Below are 23,133 nucleotides of genomic sequence, written 5' to 3' on the forward strand. Positions count from 1 at the left end.
CTTGAGCATTCTTCCTGCTTCTGGACTGTAGTTTCATAGATGTAAAATTGAAAGAGACAAACACTGTAGTTTCATAACAAGATAGAGCTGGCTGAAATAAAGTGTTCAGATGTTAGGTACCAGTCACAATAGTGTATAAAGGGTAACATGAAATTTACTAGATCCAGGTGAGCAGCCATGTTGGTCTGAAGCAGAACAAAGCAAGAGCCAAGTTGCACCTTTAAGAACAACAAAGTTTTATTCAGAATGTAAGCTTTTGTGTGCTAGAAGCACACTTCATCAGACAATAGTATGGAATGGCAAGCAGTCCTAAATATAGAGAAAGTGGGTAGTGAGTCAGTATGCAAAGTCATGGACATTTTTTTTAGTAGATTAAAAGAATCAGAAGTGGGGGCCTGGTGTTTCTTAGTTTGTGCTGACTGGGCTGAAACAACAAAGGGTAATATAAGTCAGAATAGCAGATTGATGTCTATGTCATTAAGTATCCTGGGTGTGAATGAGAGTCTGCTGTAATGTTAGCTCTGGGTTAAAATGAAATTTACTGGAAGAGCATCCTTTCAAATAATTCTTTCAGAAAAATCACCTAATATACTCTACAGACCTGTGGCACTACCACCCATACTTACTTTGACTATGCTTCACTTCCATGGAAGACCACCACTTTTAGGCTAGGAGATCCATTCTGCATGCACAGTCAACTCAGCAGGGCTATACTGTTGTTTATAGATGGCTCTGCTTCTATCTCTCATTAGGACAGTGGATCTTAAGAACACACACACAAATCCTTCTGTTTCATTTATAACAAGGACAGTCCTCTGGCTTGCTGAGAGGATACGGCAGAACTATTGTTTGATACAAGCACAGTTCAGGTTCTCTCCTGAAAACTTATCTTTTACAGGTAAAAGAGAACAGATAAATATCAAGGCATGCCCAAAGTGGCCAAGTTTCTCCCACAGTCAGTACCAGGGACCCAGCCAAGACAGGGAGTATGAAACGGTTCCTGAATCATTTGTACCTGGAGACACAGGGCACAATGGCAGTTCTGTATTTGGAAAAGGCTTGTGTGTAGACTTTTCAAAAGCAGAAAAATTGATGGCAATATTAAACATTAGACTTTATTTCAACCGTTAGTTTTATCAATTAGAATTACATTTTATGGTAAAAGGACATTCAGTTGGATCTAGCCGTCTTTTTTTTCTATTTTCTCAGCACACTATGACAATCCACATATGCCTCCAAAAAGCAGCTTCTGCAGGACTGTGGGTAATCATGTGGGAAGTAACACAGCTGAGGACTGCGATCAGCAGAAACTGTCCTTCCCCCTTGCCCAAGCCACAGAAATAACTTACACTAGCAATTACCAACCCCATTACAGCTCCCTGTCCGAGAGAGTTTTATTTCTGGTGCAGGGAACTGTCAGAAGAATAGGAAGGTGGTGAAAATTCCTTCTGTGTGTCTGCAAGACCCAAACCATTATTTGGCTCAGTTTTGAAGCAGCACCTAAAAATTTATCTTCCTTTATTTAAAAAAAGAGTGTGTGTAAGCACCTCAATTTGGAGTTGCTTGTTATTACAGCAGACAAGGATTTATATTCTTATCCAAAGCTTGCTGTATTTAGCTTTCTTAAGATAGATGTAATGCAAACAGTGACATAACAATGTAGAAAGAGTCTTTCCTTTTAGAAAAAAAAATGAGCTAACAAATGGGATATAATCCAACAGATGGTCTGTTTAAAAGCAAGAAACTTGGGAAAAAACATTAAAAACCCTCCCATTATGCAAAAAGTTATGCTCTAAAACAATGTTCTTCAGCCCTTGACAGAGAACTTTCTGCTGGGTTATGGGATCCTATACATTTATTATTTTTCACTGAATTCTGAAAGGACTTGAAGCATGCGGAGCCTCCTCTTCGCATGGACAATGAGAATAGCAGCACTGAAAAAGTGAGGATTGCCACCATAGCTCTGGCCCCTCAGCTTGTTCCTTACTACAGTATGGTGCTTGGCTTGTGTTTCCAGTCCCTAGATCTTTGGTCTGCTTTAACACGGGAAATTGTAACTCTTCCTAACACTTGGCTAGTCTGGACCAACAGCCAGCATAGTAGCTGCCTCGCTCAAAGAATGCATGCTCAACGAGGGTAAATTTGACAGAGATGTGAAGAAGGGTCATAATGGAAGTATACAATTGTTTCTGCCTAAGAACATTCAAGGCCTGGATTCTTACAGTGCGACAACCACAAAGAATGTACAGAGTTAAGAAAGCAGTGTAATTAGATGCAATCTATGACAAATCACATAACCACTAAAAATGATTTAATAAAGAACAGGAAAATAAAGGAAATCCAACTTCTATTTTTGCTGGAGAAAAGGGAAAATGGAAGTCTCATGATGCACTGAAGGCCCTTACTGGAAATCTCTCTCAAGCAAGCACTTGGCTTCTGACTTTTCACAAGGCACTGCCTACACACTTTCAAGCATCATTGCAACAGTGAGCAAGAATAGAGCTTCTTGAAAGAAAAAAGAAAGCCAAGATTGAACTCATTACTTAGCACATTTTGAGCTTTTCTTGTGTTTACGGTAAGCTGCAAAATTCACACACCAATTACGGTATTCTAAAGGACTGCTGGCATTTACAAATGGTTACCGGACTTTTTTTGTCTGTCTCCAGTACCTAATAATGTGACAACCCAAGAGCTTATACAGGAAACATATGAAACTGCCTGAAACTGGAAATATAACAAAAACACTTAAGATAGGTAGCTGTGTTAGTCTGTAGCAGGAGAAAAAAGCAAGAGTCCCGTGGTGTCTTAAAGACTAACAGAATTTGTGGCAGGGTATGAGCTGTCTGAAGTGAGCAGACTTGAAAGCTCATATCCTGTCTTTTGGCCATTTAAAATGTTTCATATTTAGAATATTTATATATGAATTCTTATACATAATAGAACACACACACACTCAGTTGCATGTTTATTCTTTTCATTGAAAAACTTCTCTCCTATTACACAGATGATCAAGCACAATACTGATTTTTGAAAGTGTGCTGTTTCTCAAATAGGACATACAGGAACTGCAGCGCAACACAAAAATTACTAAAATTCAACTGAAATGTCTTTTAAAGGCACATTATTACAATTTGATAGTTAAGTTCTAGAACACACCTTCTATAGAAGAGTTACTGTTTGTCACTTTCAGGAACACCTGAGCATGTTAATGAGGTTTCACTAAAAACTCTGTACAGCATCTACGGCACTGTTCATAAACAGTATCAAAATCTTCATCATTCCCCTATGGGGGAAAAAAGAAACAGAAGGTAAGTGGCGATCAAGGGCACCAATTCAAGCTACAAACACATTTATTTATTAAGTACAATGATTGATTTTATGTTAGACAGGGGTAAAGGGGCTGGGCTACTTACATAGTATGGATCTTCAATAATAAGCTGTTTCTGGGGATCATAGCTGCCCAACAGCTCAATTCGGGCTTTGCAGTTCTGAATTTGATTGCTCTTCCTTTTCAGATCTCTGTAATTGAAAAGACAAAGCAGCTTCTTTTAAAGAAGTTTTGGGAGGTATTTACTGAACATCAGCATGTTTGTAATTAGAGTCTGTCAAGTATGAAAGATACTGAAAGACTGCAAGGAACACTTTGTGATGCACTTTCCCTACAAATGGTATCAAGGATGGGGATGGGCATGGACCAGACCATGGACTTAATTCTTCCATGAACTGGGGCCCAGTTCATGGTCCATGCCATCCTGCTAACCCTCCCAGGAACATGAGTGAAGGTGAGGGGCAGCTTCACCCATCCAAAAGTGGGTGAAGTTGCCATTTGCCTTAGCTTGCACGCCGCATGGCTTCGAACAAGGGCCATTTAAATGCCTTTTGTAAAGCTGCACAGCACATGAATGAAGGTCAAGCAGCGACTTCACCCACTTGGAAGCGGGTGAAATTGCTGCTCACCTTCACTCGCATGCCATGTGGTTTTGCACAGAGGCTATTTCAATTTTAAATGACTTCTGCACAGACCACAACCTGGTCCATTAAACCTGAAGGTTTGTGGTTCAAGGTCCATAAACATCAAGGACCTAAAATCTCTGTGGTCCATTTTTTTCTGGACTGTGCCAATCCCTAATTAAGAACACAACGTATACAAAAGTAATTACAAATCTCTCCCTTTTGCAGAAATAAACATGTGACAATACAGTTAACTGGCTTTTTGTCAGTGACATGAATTTACATTGTTCATCCCCCAATTCATTTCCCCTTTTAATTTTAACTTCTGTATAGTAAAAACGTTATTTATGTATTCCTAGAAGATAATCGGGAACACAAAATCTCCTTACCATCCCTGGGCCGAAGGAAGCCCGCTTGAAGTCCACCAGAGAAAGGGCTTTCTCTGTTATGGCCCCTACATGGTGGAATCAGCTGCCGGAAGAGGTGAGGGCCCTGCGGGACCTTGTTCAGTTCCGCAGGGCCTGTAAGACGACCCTCTTCCGGCTAGCCTATAACTAGCTTGAGAATTTTAATGTAACTTGCTGGATTTCTTTTATTTACAGTTGCAATATTTATTAATATGTATTAATAACTAAGGTTTTATCTGTTTTAAATACGGATCCCTTTATATGTTTAATTATTGTAATTTTGTTGGATCTACTATTGGAAGCCGCCCTGAGCCACTTGTGGGAAGGGCGGGATACAAATCTTAAATAAATAAATAAATAAATAAAAATAAATAATGGAGAAAAACACTTTGATGTTTCCATTGCACAATACTCCCTTGTTAAATGTTTCCCTTTATTTTCATTCCAGGTCAATTCAAAAACAGTATTCCTCATGAACATTCTCCAGTAATACACCAATAACTGAAATGCTGGACAATATAGGATCTGAGAGACCCTGGTTTGAATCTCCAATCTGCCATGGAAGCTTGGTGGGTGACTTTGGGTCAGTCACACTCATCTTACCTATCGCACAAGGTTGTTGTGAGGATAAAATGGATCCCATTGAGGAGAAAGGCGAGATATACATTTTTAAAAAAATTCTACTGCATCTTCTCATTTTTCAGCTTTACAAAAACAGAAAGTCCTTCTCTCTGCTTCGGACTTCCACCCATGATCAGGGACTTGTAGACAGCCAGCCAACAGTATGTGGATTTCCCCACATTCAGTTCCCTCCCACCACAGTCCCTTTTGCCCCTGGAAACAATTACTGCTGTAGCTATAGGACCTACAGGGATGAATAACTGCACAGTTTGGGACAGGGTGGTGGTGGCTTCAGTGAGGAGGGAGAAGAGGTTGAAAAGTGTCCCTTCTTTTGTCAGTGGAGCTTACACTTGCCCCTTTCCCATTCTCACTGCAGCTCCCCCCCCACAAGCCCCTGGGGCTGTTTGTCTTTGAGGGTCCTGCAAACCCAGGGATAATCTTTCCAGGTCAAAAGGACATCTGGTGTGGAAGAAAGGGGGAGAAAGAACATGAGAAGAATCAACCTTACTCTAACAGTTGGTGTGGTACAAGCCAATAGTTCCATGGTTGATGGACATCTCTGGTTTAGATGATAGAAGACTAAGAGGGCAGCCCAGGATCAGATATGGCCAGCCAAAGACACATAGCACCTGATGGCCATTCAGTGACCAAGGCACAATGAAGTGTTTTCCTCAGTAAGGAAAATATCTTCAAGCTGCAAAAGGAGGATACCAGATGCCACTGCCCCATCTCTCTTTGATTATGGAGGCAACTAAATGTAGGTAAAACAAAGCCTTTGATAACCAGAAAACTTTTAATATAAATGGGCAGCAGCTTTATTATGGGTCCCAGACAACAACGAGGGGCTCAGTTTCTGTGGCAAGATACACTTTCAGCTCTAGCACAGGAGAGGAACTTAACAACTCTGTAGGAAGCTTTGATACAATGGCTTTTGAATACGACGATTCATCACAAAGACACATTCATGTCAGCAGCCTTTTCTCCTACTGCAGAATAAGACTGGTGATCGTTTGCTTGTAGGAGGAACATTTTACTGTGCTGTAAGACAACACTAGTCTGGCTGCTCCCTGACAAACTGCCAAGCAACTGCTATGGATGTTGTGGAGGGGCACCTTTGAAGACTGTATCTTCTATGGACAGTTTTTCTAAACAGAACACATTTTGAGGTTGCATTTAACAGAAACATCATCAATATCGGCAGGAATGCTTCTTTTGTACAACTTACCGTAAATTGCTTTCATCCATACAAAGTATATAATCAAACGTCAGGAAATCATCCTTTGTAATCTAAAATACAACAAACATGTTTGAAGACTATTAAAGCAGAGAGCACATCACTGGCACAGAATTCCAAATGTATATGCATAGGTAAATAGGAATTTTACATTATAAGTTGCATATATATTTGTGGAAGTGTGGTTTCAAACAAAGAAAAAAAATTCTAAGTATCACTGGAACTTCTGTAAAATCCGAAGTTCTGCATTCATTGTAAGAGATGCTCATATGGGCTATTTCAAAAACTGTAAGAACTGGTCTCTTGCAAGTATGCATGTAGTCGAAAACTTATGCCCCACTTTCTTATGAACAACTATTTCAGACAGAGAATCATGAGTAGCTGATTTTTAAGAATTACAAAAAATGAGCAGGCCACTGGGTAATTAACTGTGTTAAAAGCACATGCTAGAGAGAATAAAGTCTGCTAAGACTTGAAAGTGTCTCCTGCTTTGTGTAAAAAAAAGGTTCCGCTTATCAAATGATTTTCCAGATGTGTCTTGGCTTTCCCTTCATGAGGAAGGTAGCTGTTCAACTAGACGGAAACTCTTCCCCCACATACAAATGTGGATCTATGGATTGAGTCATGCATGCTGGGTGGTTTCAAATCACCCAAAGGTTGCTGACAGGCCTAGATCCACCAACCTCCAGGTTGCAATCTCCTGCTATTACAATCGACCATCAGATGATCAAGATTAGTTCCCCTGGAAAAAATTGTTAGTGTGGAGGATGGGCTCTAAGGCATTATACCCCAAAAAGGTATGTAAGTTTTTTGGGCAGCAACATTCCTCTTGAGACCCTCTTGGGGCAGGTCCTATTGTTCAAAGTTTGGTGGGGTGAACAGGTCAGAGTGATATATTCCTTAGGCATGCCTAAAGCAGATCTTTAGTTACTGACCTAAGCTTGGAAAAATTTTATTGATTCCTGTACATATCTGGAAAAAGAGGAAGAGGCAAGAGAGCACTTATTTCAGACAATAAATGAACTTGCACCTGGGTATCTGGTACCTTCTTTAGATGCTTACCTAACACAACTCTTCAAACAATTTCACACACCAAACATTCTTTAAAGAGTATATAAAGCTAGAAGGAAGAATAATGGTCTGTCCTGCTTAGTGGGGGAATATGAACTATGTTATGTTGTATTACATGTGCATGTTTTTTGCTGAAGTGTTTTTAAAAATTATATATAAACTATTTTAAATGCTGCTTTAGTATAAAGAATTTTAATGCTGAAATGTTTTAATGTGTGCTACCTTGATGACCTTATTTGGGTGGGAATGTGATATAGAAAGGTTTTAAATATTCAAGAAATTCCTGGAACATAGCTACTAATACAAAGGAGATATTAAAGGTTCCCACCGTTGGGCTTCTTTCAAATTATGTTAAAGAAAATATTCACAGAGAACATTCTGATCCATTGACAGTCATAGGTAGGTGTATTATATCTTAACTATAGCTAAAAATTTAACTGCTAAATACTGGAAAAAAATCTCAAAATGCTACCAACATTTTTAAAAAGCACCAGAATTGTTTAATTGCTGAGGAGGAAATCAAATATATGCTGCATTGTGTAGGTAAATACGAGCTAAGGGAGCATAAGATCTGTGAAAGGCATTAGTGTAGCTGAAAAAACTTCATTCAAAGGACTACTCAGTATTTCTAAAGGCAGAGTGAAGGTAACAGAATATTTTACATAATACAAAAGCTGGAAGCATGACCTCACCTAAGAAAGGTCAGGCCTTGAAAGGAATGTTTGAAAACTGAAACAGAACAACTGAAAAAAGTTACATGCATTTTTTTGAAATACGCAATTAAAACATTATATTCTCCTTTAGCTTCTTTCTCTTCTTCATGCTTAGCAAGGAGACTGTAGTATGTACTCTGAGAAATGGCAGAACATAAGCACTGATGTCACACAAGCATTGATGTCACTCAAGAACCAAGTCTATTTAACTTGCTATTAAATGACTGGAATCAGGAAGTATTAGAACGACTGGAGTCTATGAAGTAGCCAAATATAAAGAGGACACCAAAATTACTCATGGCAAGAACATATGCAGACTGCAAAGAGCTCCAGAATGCCACTGTCCAAACTGGATAAATGGTCAACAAAATAACAAATGAGATTCAGTGTAAATCTGAATCCCGCCCCCCCTGCCCAATCACTGGGCTGGATCCACACACAGTACCATGAGCAGCATAAAACTCACAGAATATGACTTTCTCTTATCCCCTGTCCTGCTGCAGCCCACAAATCCCCCTGAACTTTGCTTCTGGGGATTAATGAATAGTACAGTGGGGAAAACAAGGGCTTGCAGTGTGTGCATGTGGTGGGTTAAGGGAGACCGGCAAAAATAATATAAATACCATTAAGCTGGTGGTGGAACAGCATCTGAATCCAACCCGCTCTTCTAAACACTCAGGTTAGAGCCTTAAAAGGCACTAGAAACTGGGTACATCTGACTTATCATAAAGATGCTATTAACAACTTAGTTAATACGTCGTATTTGCATGTGAACACACCCATTACCAGGACTAGACAATAATTACAGCATAAGACACTCCCATTATTTCTGCCAAACAATGAAACAGACTCTTTCTACCTGTCGTGCAATATGGGCCGTCTCAACGCCATGGTTTCTTAAACAGCTTAAAGCCCTTGCATCTGGGGAGCGCCCCACGTTCCAGTCAGAAACAGCAGCACTGTCTATCATCCACTGTGAACAACAATACACATGCATTTAAATAAACATTGGTACAGTACCTGCCTGGCAATATGATTCATGGTAATGCCATGTTTCCGCATGCAATTCTGGCCCCGATAATCTGGAGGGTTTCCTATTTCATATGTAGACGTTGCTGCACTGTCTATCCTCCACTACAGAAAGACAAATACAAATATTTACATTTCCCTTATAATGCTAAGAGAAGTATTGCTTCAGAGGACAGAAACAAAAATGTACCTTGTTTTCAGCATTCTGATCAATTACGAGTCTTCTGAATACAGCTTCTGCTATAGGTGATCGACAAATATTCCCTGCAGGAAACAAAAATATAAGGATTTAGTATAATTTTAAAATACAGACCTGTACCTCTGACAGCCAAAAAATTCCCAATAGTTACAGAAGCAGAGAAGGTAAACTGGCATAGTTCTAGGGTACTGTGACAGCCACACAGCTGTTTAAAGGGACTGCGCAAGACAACCTAAAACAGTTGGGCAGCAGGAAGCAAGCTGCTCCCTATCGCTCAGGTGTTTTTCAGGCTTTCTGCAGACCCAGTTGAAAAGGACCGAAAAGACATGGAGGTTTGCAGGGCCATGAATCACAAACCAATTTAGTTCATGAACAAACCTCCTGGTTTGGTTCAGGATTCAGTTTGTGGTCCGACCATGAAACACAAACTGAACCACATTGTCACAACTCCCTCTCTAAATGTATATAATGCTGCCACCAAGAATTTAATTCCAAGCACTTTATTTAACGTTCCTCACTTAACTGTGCCCAAGCTCTAAGGCTTCTTCATTGGACTATGTGGCCCTGAGGATGAGACTCTTATAATTTAATATCATAGAACTCAAGGTTAATATAAAACAAAACAAAACTTTATTTGTAAAATATGCATATTGGTTTCAAGATGTTTATCGCTTAATTCTACAGTAAATAATTTCTGATTGAGGTATCACTCACTTCACGTTCTCACTCTCAAATCCTCCTTTCTCTTCCTAGCTCAACTTTCTGACAGCTTCTGTCTCTCAAGTTATTATAATATTCTGACAATATTAGGTTTTGGCTCTCTATCTAGCCCCTAAAGTATTTTACTTTTCTTCTCTAGATTCTTAATGCCTTTCACAGCACTAGTATGGGATTCTAATTGGAAGACTGCTTCTCAGACTCTGTAGATTGCTGATTGGCCAGAACTGACTGTTAACTGCTGTCTGACTTCTGTCTCCACACATACCGTACATCTTAGCTCCACCCACATTCTCTCAGTCACCAATCACCTCACTCATTCCCCCTCTTTCACCCCCTCCTTTTTCTACTGCAACTTACCAACAATTAAAGGAATACACATATATAAATTCAAATCATTACATGCATTTTCCCAGTCTTGCCCTTCTCTACTCAAAAATAGCAACCCTATGGACAGCGGAGAAGGAATCCCACCCACCTTTCCTCCTAGCTTCCCTGATTGTGGAACACTGATAAAGCAACAGTGCCCCAAGAATCAGTTTTCCATGCTCTTAAAGAAAAAAACAGCCACTCATGTTTGAGCAGGGTGGATAAAAATTAATGATAAAATAAAAAAAAAATAAAAAAAAAATCAGATTTTTAAAATTTAAATCGGATTTTAAAAATAAAATGCTTTTTGAGGAAAATATATTATCATCCAAAGGTTATTCCATCATGAAACAAGAATTCTTTTTAAATTCTGAAGCATAAGGCTGTATATGCATGCAATATTTGAATTTTTTGGTAATAAATTCTATTAATCCATTCACAATGTCATGCTCTTCCAGAGGTTTCTGTAAGATTACTGGGCAGTTTTTCTGTCTACAAGATATTATCACAGAACACAGATGCTTGGTTTTGCAGTTCTCAAAAACGTAATTTGTGTCTGCAGAGATCACATGCCTCTTCTACACAGCAAAAATGTTATAAAATGAACAAAAAGACCTTAATCTCATTGTTCTACAAACCTATGTACACAGAATCAACCCCTTAAGTGTTAAGTTTCAAAAAGTTCAATGAATAGAAAAAGACTGCTTGAAGTGGAATAGATCTGCACAAGAAGAATTTAATTGTGAGGAGGCAGGGGCAAGCAGTAAATATGAAGGTGAAACTTCTTGAGCAGAATATTCCACAAGACTTTGGATCTTTTGTGTGTATAACACGAGGTTTATCACATTATTCTTTCCCTGGAGAAAACCTATAATGGCAGCAGGCCGTAAAAGAGACCCAGTTTGGGAATATTTTAATGAAGTTCCTCTACCTATTGGTAAGCCAGGCATGTGTGCAAAATGCAAACAGTGCAACAAAGAAATGCAAGGCCTGGTGGCCCGAATGAGACAACATCATGAGAAGTGCTAGGATGAAGATGACAACAAACATGTTTGAACAGGCAGGATCTTCAGGTTGGTAAACATTTTTATTTAATCATCATATTTCTTATTATTACTGCATGTTACTGTCATTTTGATACAGTTATGAAGAAAAGCAAATATTCCTTTTTGGGTAGTGCTGCATGACAATGAATACAATAAGCAGAAATTGTATCAATAATAAAATAACAGCACTGATTATTTTTTTTTGTTTAGGGGAATTCATCATCAACACTAAGGATTCTGGAACCTATCTGCCTTCAACATCACCATCCTCCTGTTCTACAGTTTCAGAGTTATCTATCCAGGATAGTGTTTCAGTTGCACCATATACGTCATTATCAGACACCCGCAGTATATCACCTAAAAGAAATAAAAAACCCTTCCCTCATGGAACCACCATAGATAAGTTTTTGATAAAAACCAGCAGATTAGAAAAAGAGTTAACTGACGAAAAAACTGCCTAGTTTGTTTATGCAACAAACTCTTCTTTCCGTCTGACTGAGAGCCCGCAGTTCATTAATATGGTTCAATCACTGAGACCAGGATGCAGTCCACCCAGCAGAGCAGATGTTGAAGGGAAACTGCTGGATAAAGTGTATGATAGAGAAATGGAGCAATGTGCAACAGCTCTGGAGGGTAAAATTGTTAACCTAAGTCTTGATGGGTGGAGTACTGTCCACAATGATCCAGTTGTATGTGCTTGTATGACAACAGAAGAAGGGAAAGTCTTCCTTGCACAAACAATTGAAACGTCAGTAAATGCACACACAGCAGAATACTTACAGGACGTGGCAGCAAAACATGTATACAACAACATGTAAACAAAAATTCAAATGTCCAGTACGCAGCTTGGTCACAGACAATGCTGCAAATGTATCCAAGTTGAGAAGAAATTCAGAAGAGCAGGAAGGGAACACAAAGCTAATAACATATGGTTGCAGTGCTCATTTGCTGCATCTCCTAGCCAAAGACTTCAGTGTTCCAGAAATAAAGACTAATATTGTTGATATTGCTAAATACTTCCGTAACAATCATTTTGCTGCAGCAGCTCTGAAAAGAATGGGTGGACACAAGCTAATGCTCCCACAAGATGTTAGATAGAACTCTGTGGTGGACTGTTTTGAGCAGTATATCAAGAACGGGCCTATTCTGATGACAATTTGTGAACAAAATCGAGATAAAATAGATGGCACTGTCACGCCCAAAATCCTCAACATTGTGCTTAAAATAAATGTTGACTATATGCTGAGCATCCTGAAACCCATTTCTGGAGCTTTAAACAAAATACAGAAAAATAGCTATTTTATTGCTGATGCTGTTGAAATTTGGAAGGAACGGAGTGAGCACTAAAAAACAGAACTACATATTGACAGAATCAAATTACAAGCATTAAAAAACAAATGGGACGAGCACTGCCTCCAGCTCATTTTCTGGCAAATATTGTCAATATCCGGTACCAGGGTCAAAACTTAAGTGCTGAGGAAGAGGAGTTAGCTATGACATGGGTATCCAGCAATCATCCATCTGTAATGCCAACTTTAATAAACTTCAGAGCTAAGGGGGAACCATTCAAGAAATATATGTTTGCTGAAGATGTTTTAAAGAAAGTCACACCAGTGAACTGGTGAAAGTCACTTAAGCACTTGGATTTAGAGACTATTCAAATAATGATTTCACTTTTAACAGCAGTAGCTTCTTCTGCCAGCGTAGAAAGAATATTCTCTTCCTTTGGACTCATTCATTCTAAATTGAGAAATTGTTTGGGACCCGATAAAGAAGGAAAGCTTGTTTTTCTTTTCCAGATTATGAACAAAGAAGAAGATGAAGATGATGAGTGAGCTAAAGATGATAGTATTTAAGTTTTTCATGTGTAGGCTGGGCTAACAGTTTAAGTTTTTAAAAAATGTATATTGTTTAATCACATCAGTTAACAAACATGGATGTTTAAGCAAACATATGCTATAATGTTATTGTTTTAGTTGAATAAAACGATTTAAATTATTATTATTAAGGGAATTATTATTTTTCTCCTTCCAATAAAATACAGCAGAAAAGTCGCCCAAATATGAATGATTAATCTATTAAACTGGAGACAATTCACCTCACAATTTCATAATGACCTATCTATAATGTGTTTCTAATAGTATTAAAATCAATATTTTTATATAACTCTAAAACTAATATGAACAGTTGTTATTCTAAAAATGAAATCTTCATCTAATTGTGAATATTAAGATTATACCAGCAAAAATGAGTCTTTATGTAGAAAACTATGATTTAAATCAAGTCTTACTGACTAGTGATTTAAATTGTGATCAATTTGATTTAAATCAAATCTACCCTGATAAAAACTAAATCAATCAAACACAGTTCTATATAAACTGTCTTCAACTGCTTCCTGAAGACTGACAGTGAGGGGGACAGGTGGACCTCCCTGGGGAAGTTCTTCCATAATCGTGGGGTTGCCACTGAAAAGGCCCTTTCTCATGTGGCCACCAAATGAGCTTCTTTGATTGATGGAATAGTCAGGAGGGTCTCTACTTGTGATCTCCATTCCTGTGCAGGAATATATGGAAAAAGACAGTCCTCCAGATACCCCAGTCCCAAGTCATGTACGGCTTGAGAACTACAACCTTTAAAGAAAGAGCTATTACAAAGAAGTGAGTATGCAAATTATGACTAGCAGATGTTTGTGTGTTCTTGTGGCACAACATTAACTGAAAAGTTTCATCTAAGAACAACAACAACCCAGAGATGCTTTTAATCTAACAAGCACTTATTTCATCAGTCGTTGGGGTCCGATTTGTTGGAGTCTTTACCTTTCAGTTAAGTAATACATTTTCAGCTATTCCACCTCTGGGATATAATTAATATAGCAAAATATTAATCCTGGTCCATATGGTACAATCTCTTCTTCATAGGTCATGCACTCTACTTATTGTTAACAGCAAGAGCAACTCACAAACATATAACTTTGCAAGTATTAACTAGATTATAGATTGCTATGTAAAGTATATGGGCTACTCCTGTTACGAACAGAAGGCAGATGGTATAGTGATATTTTACCAGATTTATATTTTGAAACCAATGTAAAAGCAGTCAGATGTTTACACCATGCAAGAAAACCCATAAGGTCACCCACCAAGTCCTTCCCTATAATTTGGGGCAACTTGTGACTTGTAAATCAAGGTCTGTATAAATCAAGTCCCACCTAGTTGTTACTATCTTATACCACAGATGATTAAGTGTGACTAGTTTTCTTTTGTTTGGGCCACAATCTTCATACAAAGAATGCACTACAGAAAAGGCATGGCACACCAAGGTATCTAAGCAGAGGACTTTAACCTGTTGGCATTCCAACAGGTCATTAATACACTGAACAAGGAAGAGATTTGTTGTACCAAATGCAACTATGATGATCAAAGAGATCCTAAGTGCAAAATGAATCCAACTGTGATGACGAATGAGATTCTAATTGCAAAGTGAAACCATCATATTTTTCCACTGCTCTCAGACTTCCAAGGATTCTGTGGGTCTTGCTTTGTCTGAGAAACATCTCACTAGCTGCTGGTTTTTGTATCTTCAATGGAATGCTTCCATTCCACATTTCTTCTTCCCAGCATGCCAGGGGCACAATCTGATGCTAGCTAGCCACATCCTGAGCCTACTGAAGTCAGCTAAGCATCCTATGGACACCATGGCTTGAAAAATCTATCTTCCACCCTCACACTTTTTAAAAAATCCAGCATGATGAAAAAATATGGAGAACTCAAAAAGCTTGCACACTGTTCTGTATCATTTTGGTTTGCTGTAACAAAAGGTATTTGCAGCTTTTGGATTCTGCTTTGGACCAAGGCCACTACCTGCAACTTTTATCTAATCAGCTCTCATAAAGGACATGCCATCGCGCACATCCGTAAATGTCCCTACCTAGCTAGTCAAGGAGTTCAGTACTCAGTGTATATATCAACAACTAAATCATACTCTGTTAACTGTAGCTGATGTGCTTTGCCTTTTTGTGTGCATTTCTTTTGAACCCGGGTAATGAGGAGAGCCTTACAAAATAACAGTCAAGACACATCAGAATAAACAAGTAAAAAGTACCATCCACTATATCATGTTATCACAGAAGTTTCACATGAAATAACAACAAATAGGGATCTAGAGCATCTGAACGGCCTGCAAGGAGAGTGGACTTTCAAAATGCTTTAACCATCAAACTCTTATCAGCTCCCTAAGTTAACCAGGAAGGAAAGATTCTGACATGTAATTTAATTACTTTAGTTAAAAGGATTCAAAGCATTCAGTCAGCAGCTTTATACACACTACCAGAAAACCTGCTAAGGTGGGAGCTGTATGGCCCAATTTTTGAAACAAAAGACTGCTCCCACAGTTTAGTGAACTGCAACATGATCAACAACTGACAAAACTACTAAACAAGAATCAACATCTATAACAATGCAAGCTACATGATATCACTTTACAACCCCGTGACTGTCTCTTCCAGGCAACCAAACAAATGGAAAATTACTAGGCATAATTTAGAAAAAGCATAAAGTAAGGAATGGCTCCTCTTTTTTTTTTTTTTAAAGTAAACATTTATACACTGCCTTTTGCTGCAGCTCAAGGTGGCTTACAAGTCACAGTTAAAACCAATAGAATAAGCCCCTATCTCTGATATGTCTCAGAGATATCCCCTAAGCCTCATCTTTCTAGAGGGGGTCTGTAAGTCTCTTTGCTAAATGCTACTGAGCCAGTATAGCAGCTTGGTAACGAATTGTGATGTGACTAGAGAATTTACCAATGGAATACAGCAAGGCCAGGGAAGAAAAATCTTTCAAGATTGTTCTGTGTGCTATTCTTCTGCAATACTGATGTAATCCAGACATCTAAGGTATAGGCATTATTGCTAGGTTCCTGAACAATCCAGCATTTGTAGTTTGACAAAAATAGTAATCAGGATTCTTTAGTAGACCACACTCTAACACGACAAAGTTATTATGCAACTAAGAGCTGTGGATTAAGTTCATATTATGAGACAAGAGCCTGTCTTTAAAGAGTAACAACCCAAATAGCTGAAAAAGATACACCAAGGGAGCCAATCAGTGTGAGAGTACTCTGCAGAGTTCCAAGCGTATGTGGCTAAAGTAAGAGATTGGTCTGAGGGGGTGAAGATAAGAATTTTACCAAGCAGGAATGAACCCCAACCTGGTGGCAAAGGTGATGGTGCAGGGTGATGGGGTGATACAACTGGCCTGCAGGATGGAGAATTGAGAGCAGGTGGTAAGACTTTTATGGCAGCAGCACCAAGCCAGTCATGGGAAGAGCACCCGAGATGGCTGGGGAGAGATAGCCCGAACCAAGCATGACTCTCCAGACACTGAGAAAGACCAGAGAAGGAAACTGGGATTGTGTTTGCAGTGTGGGGCCGATAATCATTTTGCTGCCTCTTGTCTGAAAGTACCAGCAGCCCCTCAGGGAAACAGAAACTGAGAGGCTCCAAAGAGTAGTGGATTGAGACCAAAGCCAGATTGATCCACTAACAGAGTGAAGGAGGCACAATGAAGCCATGAGATGAACGAGTAGACAGCCCCCCAACTTCATCATCCAGAAGCAACACTGAACAATACCCTCCATCAGGAAATGAGCAAGACCTGCTGTGAGAGACATAAAGCAGCAGGTCCAGGGAATTGATGCACCACCTCAAGTGAGGAATAAAGGAATTTTGTTTTATGTTCCACCATAGTTAATCCCAGGTTGGGAACTCTTATAAGATTGAGTGCACTGCTGAATTCAGGCTGCAGCCATAATTTAATCATTCCTACCATAGTTATGGGGTTGGGTTTGAATCTGACCAACCAAACTGCCAGAGCCAATCAGGTTTGAATGGATGGATGGGACTCCTATGAAAGGAGACCCGTGTACTCTAGAAACCGAAGCAGTCCATGTGGGGATGGGCCACCACTGGGGGAGAGAACTTTTGTGGTTACCCCCATCGGCTAGTTTCCCCATAGTGCTAGAGGTGAGGTGGCTGGTGGATCACGACCCTTATGTGCAGTGGAGTGAACAGAGACTGTGTTTCCCCAATAAACTGTGTGAGATTCATGTATGGAATGCTGAATGGGGCCCTGAACCTCCTCTCATTCCAGAAGCTGATTGCCTAACCAAGGAGGACTTGGGCCAGATCTCCCCACAGTACCAAGATCCGAGCCAAGCATTTGGAGAGAGGGAAGCTGATGAGCTCCCTTTTCATAGGAACACTGATTGTGCGACTGAATTAATCCCCGGGGAATCCCTACCTAAAGCTAAACCGTATTCAATGAATTTCTTAAGGAGGTTGCCCTCCTGCTCAGTGACTTATTAGAAACTAAGAGAAAAGAGCCAGAAGGGGGAAAAAAAAAACAGGAGCTAAGTTAAAAACAGGAGCTAAGTCCCCAGAGTGTCAACAGTCTTTTCTAAAGCTAAAACAGTTGTTCACTTCTGAGCCGGTCCTCCTTCACCCAGACGAGACTAAACAATTAACTGTTTAAGTGAAGGTGAGTGATGTGACTATGGGCAGAGTCTTATTGCAAGAGGGATGGTAAACTCCAATCCTGTGCCTACGTTTCCCAGAAGTTTTCTGAAGCCAAGCATTATTGGTCTGTGTGGGATAAGGAGGAGGTGGCTGTAAAGTTGGCCCTAGAGATGTGGTGCCGTTGGCTAAAGTGGGCGAGAGTGCCATTTGAGATATGAACAGATCACAAAAATCTAGAGGCACTGCAGTCATGCCGGAAACTAGGAGCTAAACAGATCTGGTGGGTGCAGTTTTTCTCTAAGTTTACCTTCATGTTGAAGCACCTCCCTGGTAAGTTAAACATTCTGGCTGACACTCTCTCCTGCTTACAGCACAAGAGCAAGCGGGAAGAAGTAATTGATTCACTATTCACAGAAGAACAACTGGGGGGGGGGCAGTAACTGCTCGCAGCCAAGCAAAAAAACTGGAAATTGGTCCCACCTCCCCGCCTTGGGTCAGTAAAATCAAAGAGAATTACAAAGCCCAAGCAGAGAAATGGAGAGCTGGAATATTTATGATGGGGATGCCATGCATATTTCTACTTAAGAGAACTCCAGCACACGAGAAAACTAGACTGGAAATTTTTAGGTCCATTCAAAGTGGTGAGGCTGATTAACAAAGTCACCATGGAAGTTGCATTGCCAAAGAACCTAAAACATATTCATCCTGTTTTTCATTTTAGCCTGCTGAAGCACATTCCAGAACCTGACCAGTGGCACCAAAAACCTACAGCCCTGCCACCAATTGTAGTGGCCAGCCCCACTATGAAGTCAAATATATTTTGGATTCCAAGATTAAATAGGAGACTTTGTATTATCTGGTGAAATGGACCCACTTTTCATAGAGGCATAATGAATGAGTGAAATCCATGGATGTAAGCACCCAAAAACTGATCAGGGAGTTCCACAAACAATTCTCAGATCTCCCAGAGGGGGAAGTTGATGTTTGGCAGGCAGAATGTCAGGATGAGCCTGTTATGATTTCTAAGATGCATGAACTCTGTGCTAAACCTGAACTATGAACTCTGCAACTTTTGTTTCTTGCAGCTGCTTGAGGACATATCTATGTAACAGCTAAGAAATGGGGAGAAACTGTACTAGATCACTGATTGTGCTCTAGACCAGTGGTCCCCAACCTTTTTGGCACCAGGGACCAGTTCTGCGGAAGACAATTTTTCCACAGACTGGGGTGGTGGTGGTTTTGGGATGCAATTGTGCACTTTATTTCTATTATGACATTGTAATATATAATGAAATTATTATACAACTCACAGTCCAGTTGCTAACAGGCCTCGAACAAGTACCAGTCCATGGCTCGGAGACCCCTGCTCCAGACAGAACTCACTGGTTATCACATTGCTCAGGCAACAGAGCAGGAGGATTCGGCCACTGGCCTTGATCCTCTAAGCTTTAGGTACAGCCATCTGTGGGAACAAGTGCTAGATTGGCGGGAGACTTTTTGTGCACACTCTTTTTACTATAACTGTGTGCCTTGTTATTGCTTCTGTTATTCCTGGCTTTGGCTGTTTGCAGCACAAAGCACTGCTCTGTAAATGAATCCAATAAAACCTTTTACTCTTTTATTATGAGTATTGGTGACTTGGGTCAATAACTGGCAGAACCTTACACTTATCATGAATGGACAAAGAATAAGCTTGACATGGAAGTGATCTTGCCTCTTTCTATGCTATTTTTCCACATCCATTATACTAATTAAGACAATGTGCAATACTAAAAAATAACTACAAATATAGCACACTTTCTAGTGTTAAAGTCTGTAAATAGCTGGAACTGCTATTTGGGTTTGCCTGTTCTTTGCAGGCTACCTGCTTTGCTTATGAGATGGCTTAAAAATTCTTAGGGATCAGCTGCTTGACAAGAACATAAGAGCCTGATGGATCACAGAGCCACTCTGGTGCAGTGGTTAAGTGCATGGACTCTAATCTGGGAGAACTTGGCTTGATTCCCCACTCCTCCACATGCACCGGCTGAGTGACCATGAGCTAGTCAAAGTTCTCTCAGAACTGCTCTCTTAAGACCAGTTCTCAAAAGATCTCTCTCAGCCCCACCAATCTCACAGGGTGTCTGTTGTGGGGAGAGGAAGGGAATGGGATTATAAACTGCTGAGACTCCAAGTGAAGGGTGGGGTATAAATTCAATATCTTGTTCTTCTAATCATAGCTTACAGCATGCTCTTGTTCTTTATCATGTTTTAGACAGACTGTCCTTGTCACCTGCAAGTTGGTTCTTTTGACCCATGGAAGAGAAATGTAAAAGAAATATCTCAACAGGCTCATTTTTTAAACCCCATCTTGACAAACTGCACCTGCTTCCCCCCCCCCCCCAAAACCCATTACAGATGTCTTAATATGCCATCACCTCACAGCCACAGAATAGACTCTACATGAAACCCTTCCAGTGCCACACCACCAAAGAGACATGTGGATGTGCATACTGCACATGGTGTCTCATTTCACTGTTCTCCCGTCCCTCCACTTCATTCCTTTTTTCTTAGCAACAGCTAAGCAGACCTAACCTTTAGTCCGCAATCCTAATGACAATTATTTGCAAGTAATTCTATTAAATTCAACAGGGGTCACTGTCAGACAGACCCACTGAAGAATACTAAGGCTGCCACCCTCTTCCCACTACCTGAGAGTTCTGAATATATACGCCTACAACAACTACAGTTACAGTGACTTGTGTAAGTAACCCTCCACGGATAGGGCGAACAGCGCTTCTAATAAAGAGAAGTTACCAGTGAGCCACGGAAAAGCAGTAACCGCTTGAAACAAAAAAGCAGGAGAGAAAGACGACAGAAAGAGAAACTACTGCTGACGATCGATTAGAAAACAAGGTTATGTAACTGGAGAGAACACTGCACTCCTGCTTTATGAAGCAAACAGAAAGACGAGCAAGAAGTTCTGATCAATTTTCTCCCCAAGTTGACAAAAGAATAAAAATTAAAATTAAAAAAAAATTCTCCCCACGCTGCATTTTGCATGCCTGCGCTCATCACATCAGCACCTCCATCACTGTATTTCGCCCCAGATATAAGCAATCAGAAGACCTTCTTAACTGGTCATATTGCACCCCCCCCCCCCCCCGGTCCTTCTTCTCCCACTCACCCAAACACACGAACAAGACAGACTTCACCTCAGCCGCCATATTCACTCAATAGTCCCTTGGCGAGGAAGCCGCCGCGGGAAGAGAACGCCACACAACCACCACCACGAAAGCCGCTCTCCAGGACTGTCGCAAACCTCGCTCGCTGCTTTACGGCAACAAAAACGAAAAAGCCCCTGAAACACCGTCTTTGTATAGTGCCTGGCAGGCGGAAAGGCGGTCTTTTTAAAAAAAATATAGAAGGGATAAATAAATAGTGTCCTTTTCTAAATGTAAAAAACACAAGTGATGATCCAAACACCAGCAGGCGCCCACTTTCCTTCACCGAGAGAGGTGTCTAAAAATCAGGCACTTGCTTGGCCCACTATTCCCCTACTCAATGCACCTGCTTCAGGTGAGCAGCAGCTTCTGATAGGCGGCGTTTTGCAGAGGGAAGTAGCAGTCCTCTTTCCTCTCTCTGTTTTCTTGCAATCGCCTAATGTGTTGTCAAGACTGGGAGCGTCCTTTCCATCGAGGGTTTTCATGCGTGTGTAAGAGCGCACTGAAATAAGTAAGTATAGGGATGCTTAGAAATAAGCGAAGGTACGAATTGGCGGAGGAAATCTTTCGAGAAACTGGGTTTCCCTGGCTTCTTTCTCCTTCCTGCCTCTGTTCAATTTCTATATAGCTCTTACTGAAATACATGGAACATTTTAAAATAATAATGGGGGAGGGGGTGTAAATCTCAAAAACCCGAAGATTGGAAAGACTACCTGCCGTTTTTAGAGTTTCAGACTCCTAGTCCAGTTGAGAGAGAACTACTTTTTAATGTGTGTTGTGCACAGTGATTTCTTTTTCCGTCCTCATAGTGTCCAGTAGCTTGTAGTTGCTTTAAAATTTAGTTTTGGGTGGGAACTCAATTTTTAAAAAAACACCGTTGTCCAAGCCGCTTTGCTTAATCTTTTATTAAACTTTTTATTCTGTTGGACTTGAGGATCACTGTATCTTAAAAGCTGAGGGCTAGTAATCCTACATTCTCCCTTGTGATCAACAGGCCAACCCTGTGTCTTTTATGGACCAAATCAATATTCCCCGCTGCTTCTTTTTCAATCATGTATTTAGTTGCTTGCCACTGAAATTAATGGTATTTCAAGAGCTTAATTTTGGTTGAGATGTGCTTAAGTTGAAAAGAAAAAATGGCTTTATACAGGAATGAACTTATTCATTAAGTAGAAAAGTTGCACCTTTAAGACCAACTAAGTTTTATTCAGAATGTAAGCTTTCGTATGCTCTTAAGTTTACATTCTGAATAAAACTTAGTTGGTCTTAAAGGTGCACTTCTCTATTGCTTTGTTCTGTTGCTTTAGACCAACACGGCTGCCCACTTGGATTTATTCATTAAGTGATTTCATAGTTGTATAAATGCCTCATGTATGTTACCATAAGCCCAGCTCCACCTTGTAGCTACTACTTCTCTGTTACTACCGACTGCCATCAGTGAAATTGCACATACAAAGGAAGCGGTCAGGCACCTTTGTATTATACCTGGACTGAGACCTTACTGAGTTCTTGATCCCTAAACAATCTTTTTATTATTGTTGTTATATCGTAGTCAATACGAATAGGAGTTTTAGATTGATGTCTGGGGTTTTGGGAGCCAACTGAAGAGTTGGGCACAATGAAACCAATATGATGCTGAAGATACATCACAGACATTGTTTAGGAAACCTGAGAATGGTCGTGCAACCCACTATTATTACTCCCATTCTGCCAGTGGGGACTGAGGTAAAGAGACTGAACACTTTGCTTGAGGTTACCTAATAAATTATGTCAAATGTGGGATTTGCATGGGACGCTTCTTGGTTCATGGTTGGTTCTCTATGCTATCCCAGATATTTTAAATCTTTTTAATGTATTCATTTTTAATGATCAGACTATACCACAGAATAGCATATCCCCACTGTATAAACCAAAATGTGTGTGTTAAAAAAAAAGACTGTTTTAGAAAAAAAAAATCTTATTTGTAAGCCTTGCATAAATTTTAATACCAAAATATAAACTACTGGGCAATTGATACACAATCTGCAAGGTGAAGGAAATAAAAGGCAGCAAGTGATATGGT

At 39.9% G+C, this 23,133-nt stretch overlaps 2 protein-coding genes across 3 annotated transcripts in view; one reads left to right on the forward strand and one right to left on the reverse strand.

Moving 5' to 3' along the window:
- Window positions 1–2,952: 2,952 nt before the first annotated feature.
- On the reverse strand, window positions 2,953–21,440 carry ACP1 (acid phosphatase 1). 2 transcript variants are annotated; one of them, XM_060234727.1, is made up of 6 exons: window positions 21,035–21,440; window positions 9,217–9,290; window positions 8,857–8,970; window positions 6,205–6,266; window positions 3,414–3,519; window positions 2,953–3,283 (listed from the first exon to the last, which is right to left on the reverse strand). In XM_060234727.1, exons 1-6 carry the CDS (start codon window positions 21,072–21,074, stop codon window positions 3,206–3,208), a joined length of 474 nt encoding a protein of 157 aa, XP_060090710.1. In that variant the 5' UTR covers window positions 21,075–21,440; the 3' UTR covers window positions 2,953–3,205. The 2 variants fall into 2 exon arrangements, with proteins under 2 accessions (XP_060090710.1, XP_060090702.1); XM_060234719.1 differs by lacking the exon at window positions 8,857–8,970 and adding an exon at window positions 9,018–9,131 and having other exon boundaries at window positions 21,035–21,366.
- Window positions 21,401–23,133, forward strand: part of SH3YL1 (SH3 and SYLF domain containing 1) — a 44,487-nt gene continuing 42,754 nt past the window's right edge. Inside the window, exon 1 of the mRNA XM_060234708.1 lies at window positions 21,401–21,582. Within this exon, the coding sequence (XP_060090691.1) occupies window position 21,582 (1 nt within the window). The 5' untranslated portion in view covers window positions 21,401–21,581. The remainder of the gene's footprint in view (window positions 21,583–23,133) is intronic.

This window comes from Heteronotia binoei, chromosome 1, assembly GCF_032191835.1.
Source record: "Heteronotia binoei isolate CCM8104 ecotype False Entrance Well chromosome 1, APGP_CSIRO_Hbin_v1, whole genome shotgun sequence".
Classification (NCBI taxonomy): Eukaryota; Metazoa; Chordata; class Lepidosauria; order Squamata; family Gekkonidae; genus Heteronotia; species Heteronotia binoei.

Coding starts and splice junctions, on each gene's coding strand:
- ACP1 (XM_060234727.1), bottom strand. CDS start 21,074: ATGGCGGCTGAGGTGAAGTCTGTCTTGTTCGTGTGTTTGG. Junction 8,971..9,216: donor ATCAGAATGCTGAAAACAAG/GTACATTTTTGT, acceptor TGTTGTTCACAG/TGGATGATAGACAGTGCTGC. Junction 6,267..8,856: donor CGGCCCATATTGCACGACAG/GTAGAAAGAGTC, acceptor GTTGTATTTTAG/ATTACAAAGGATGATTTCCT.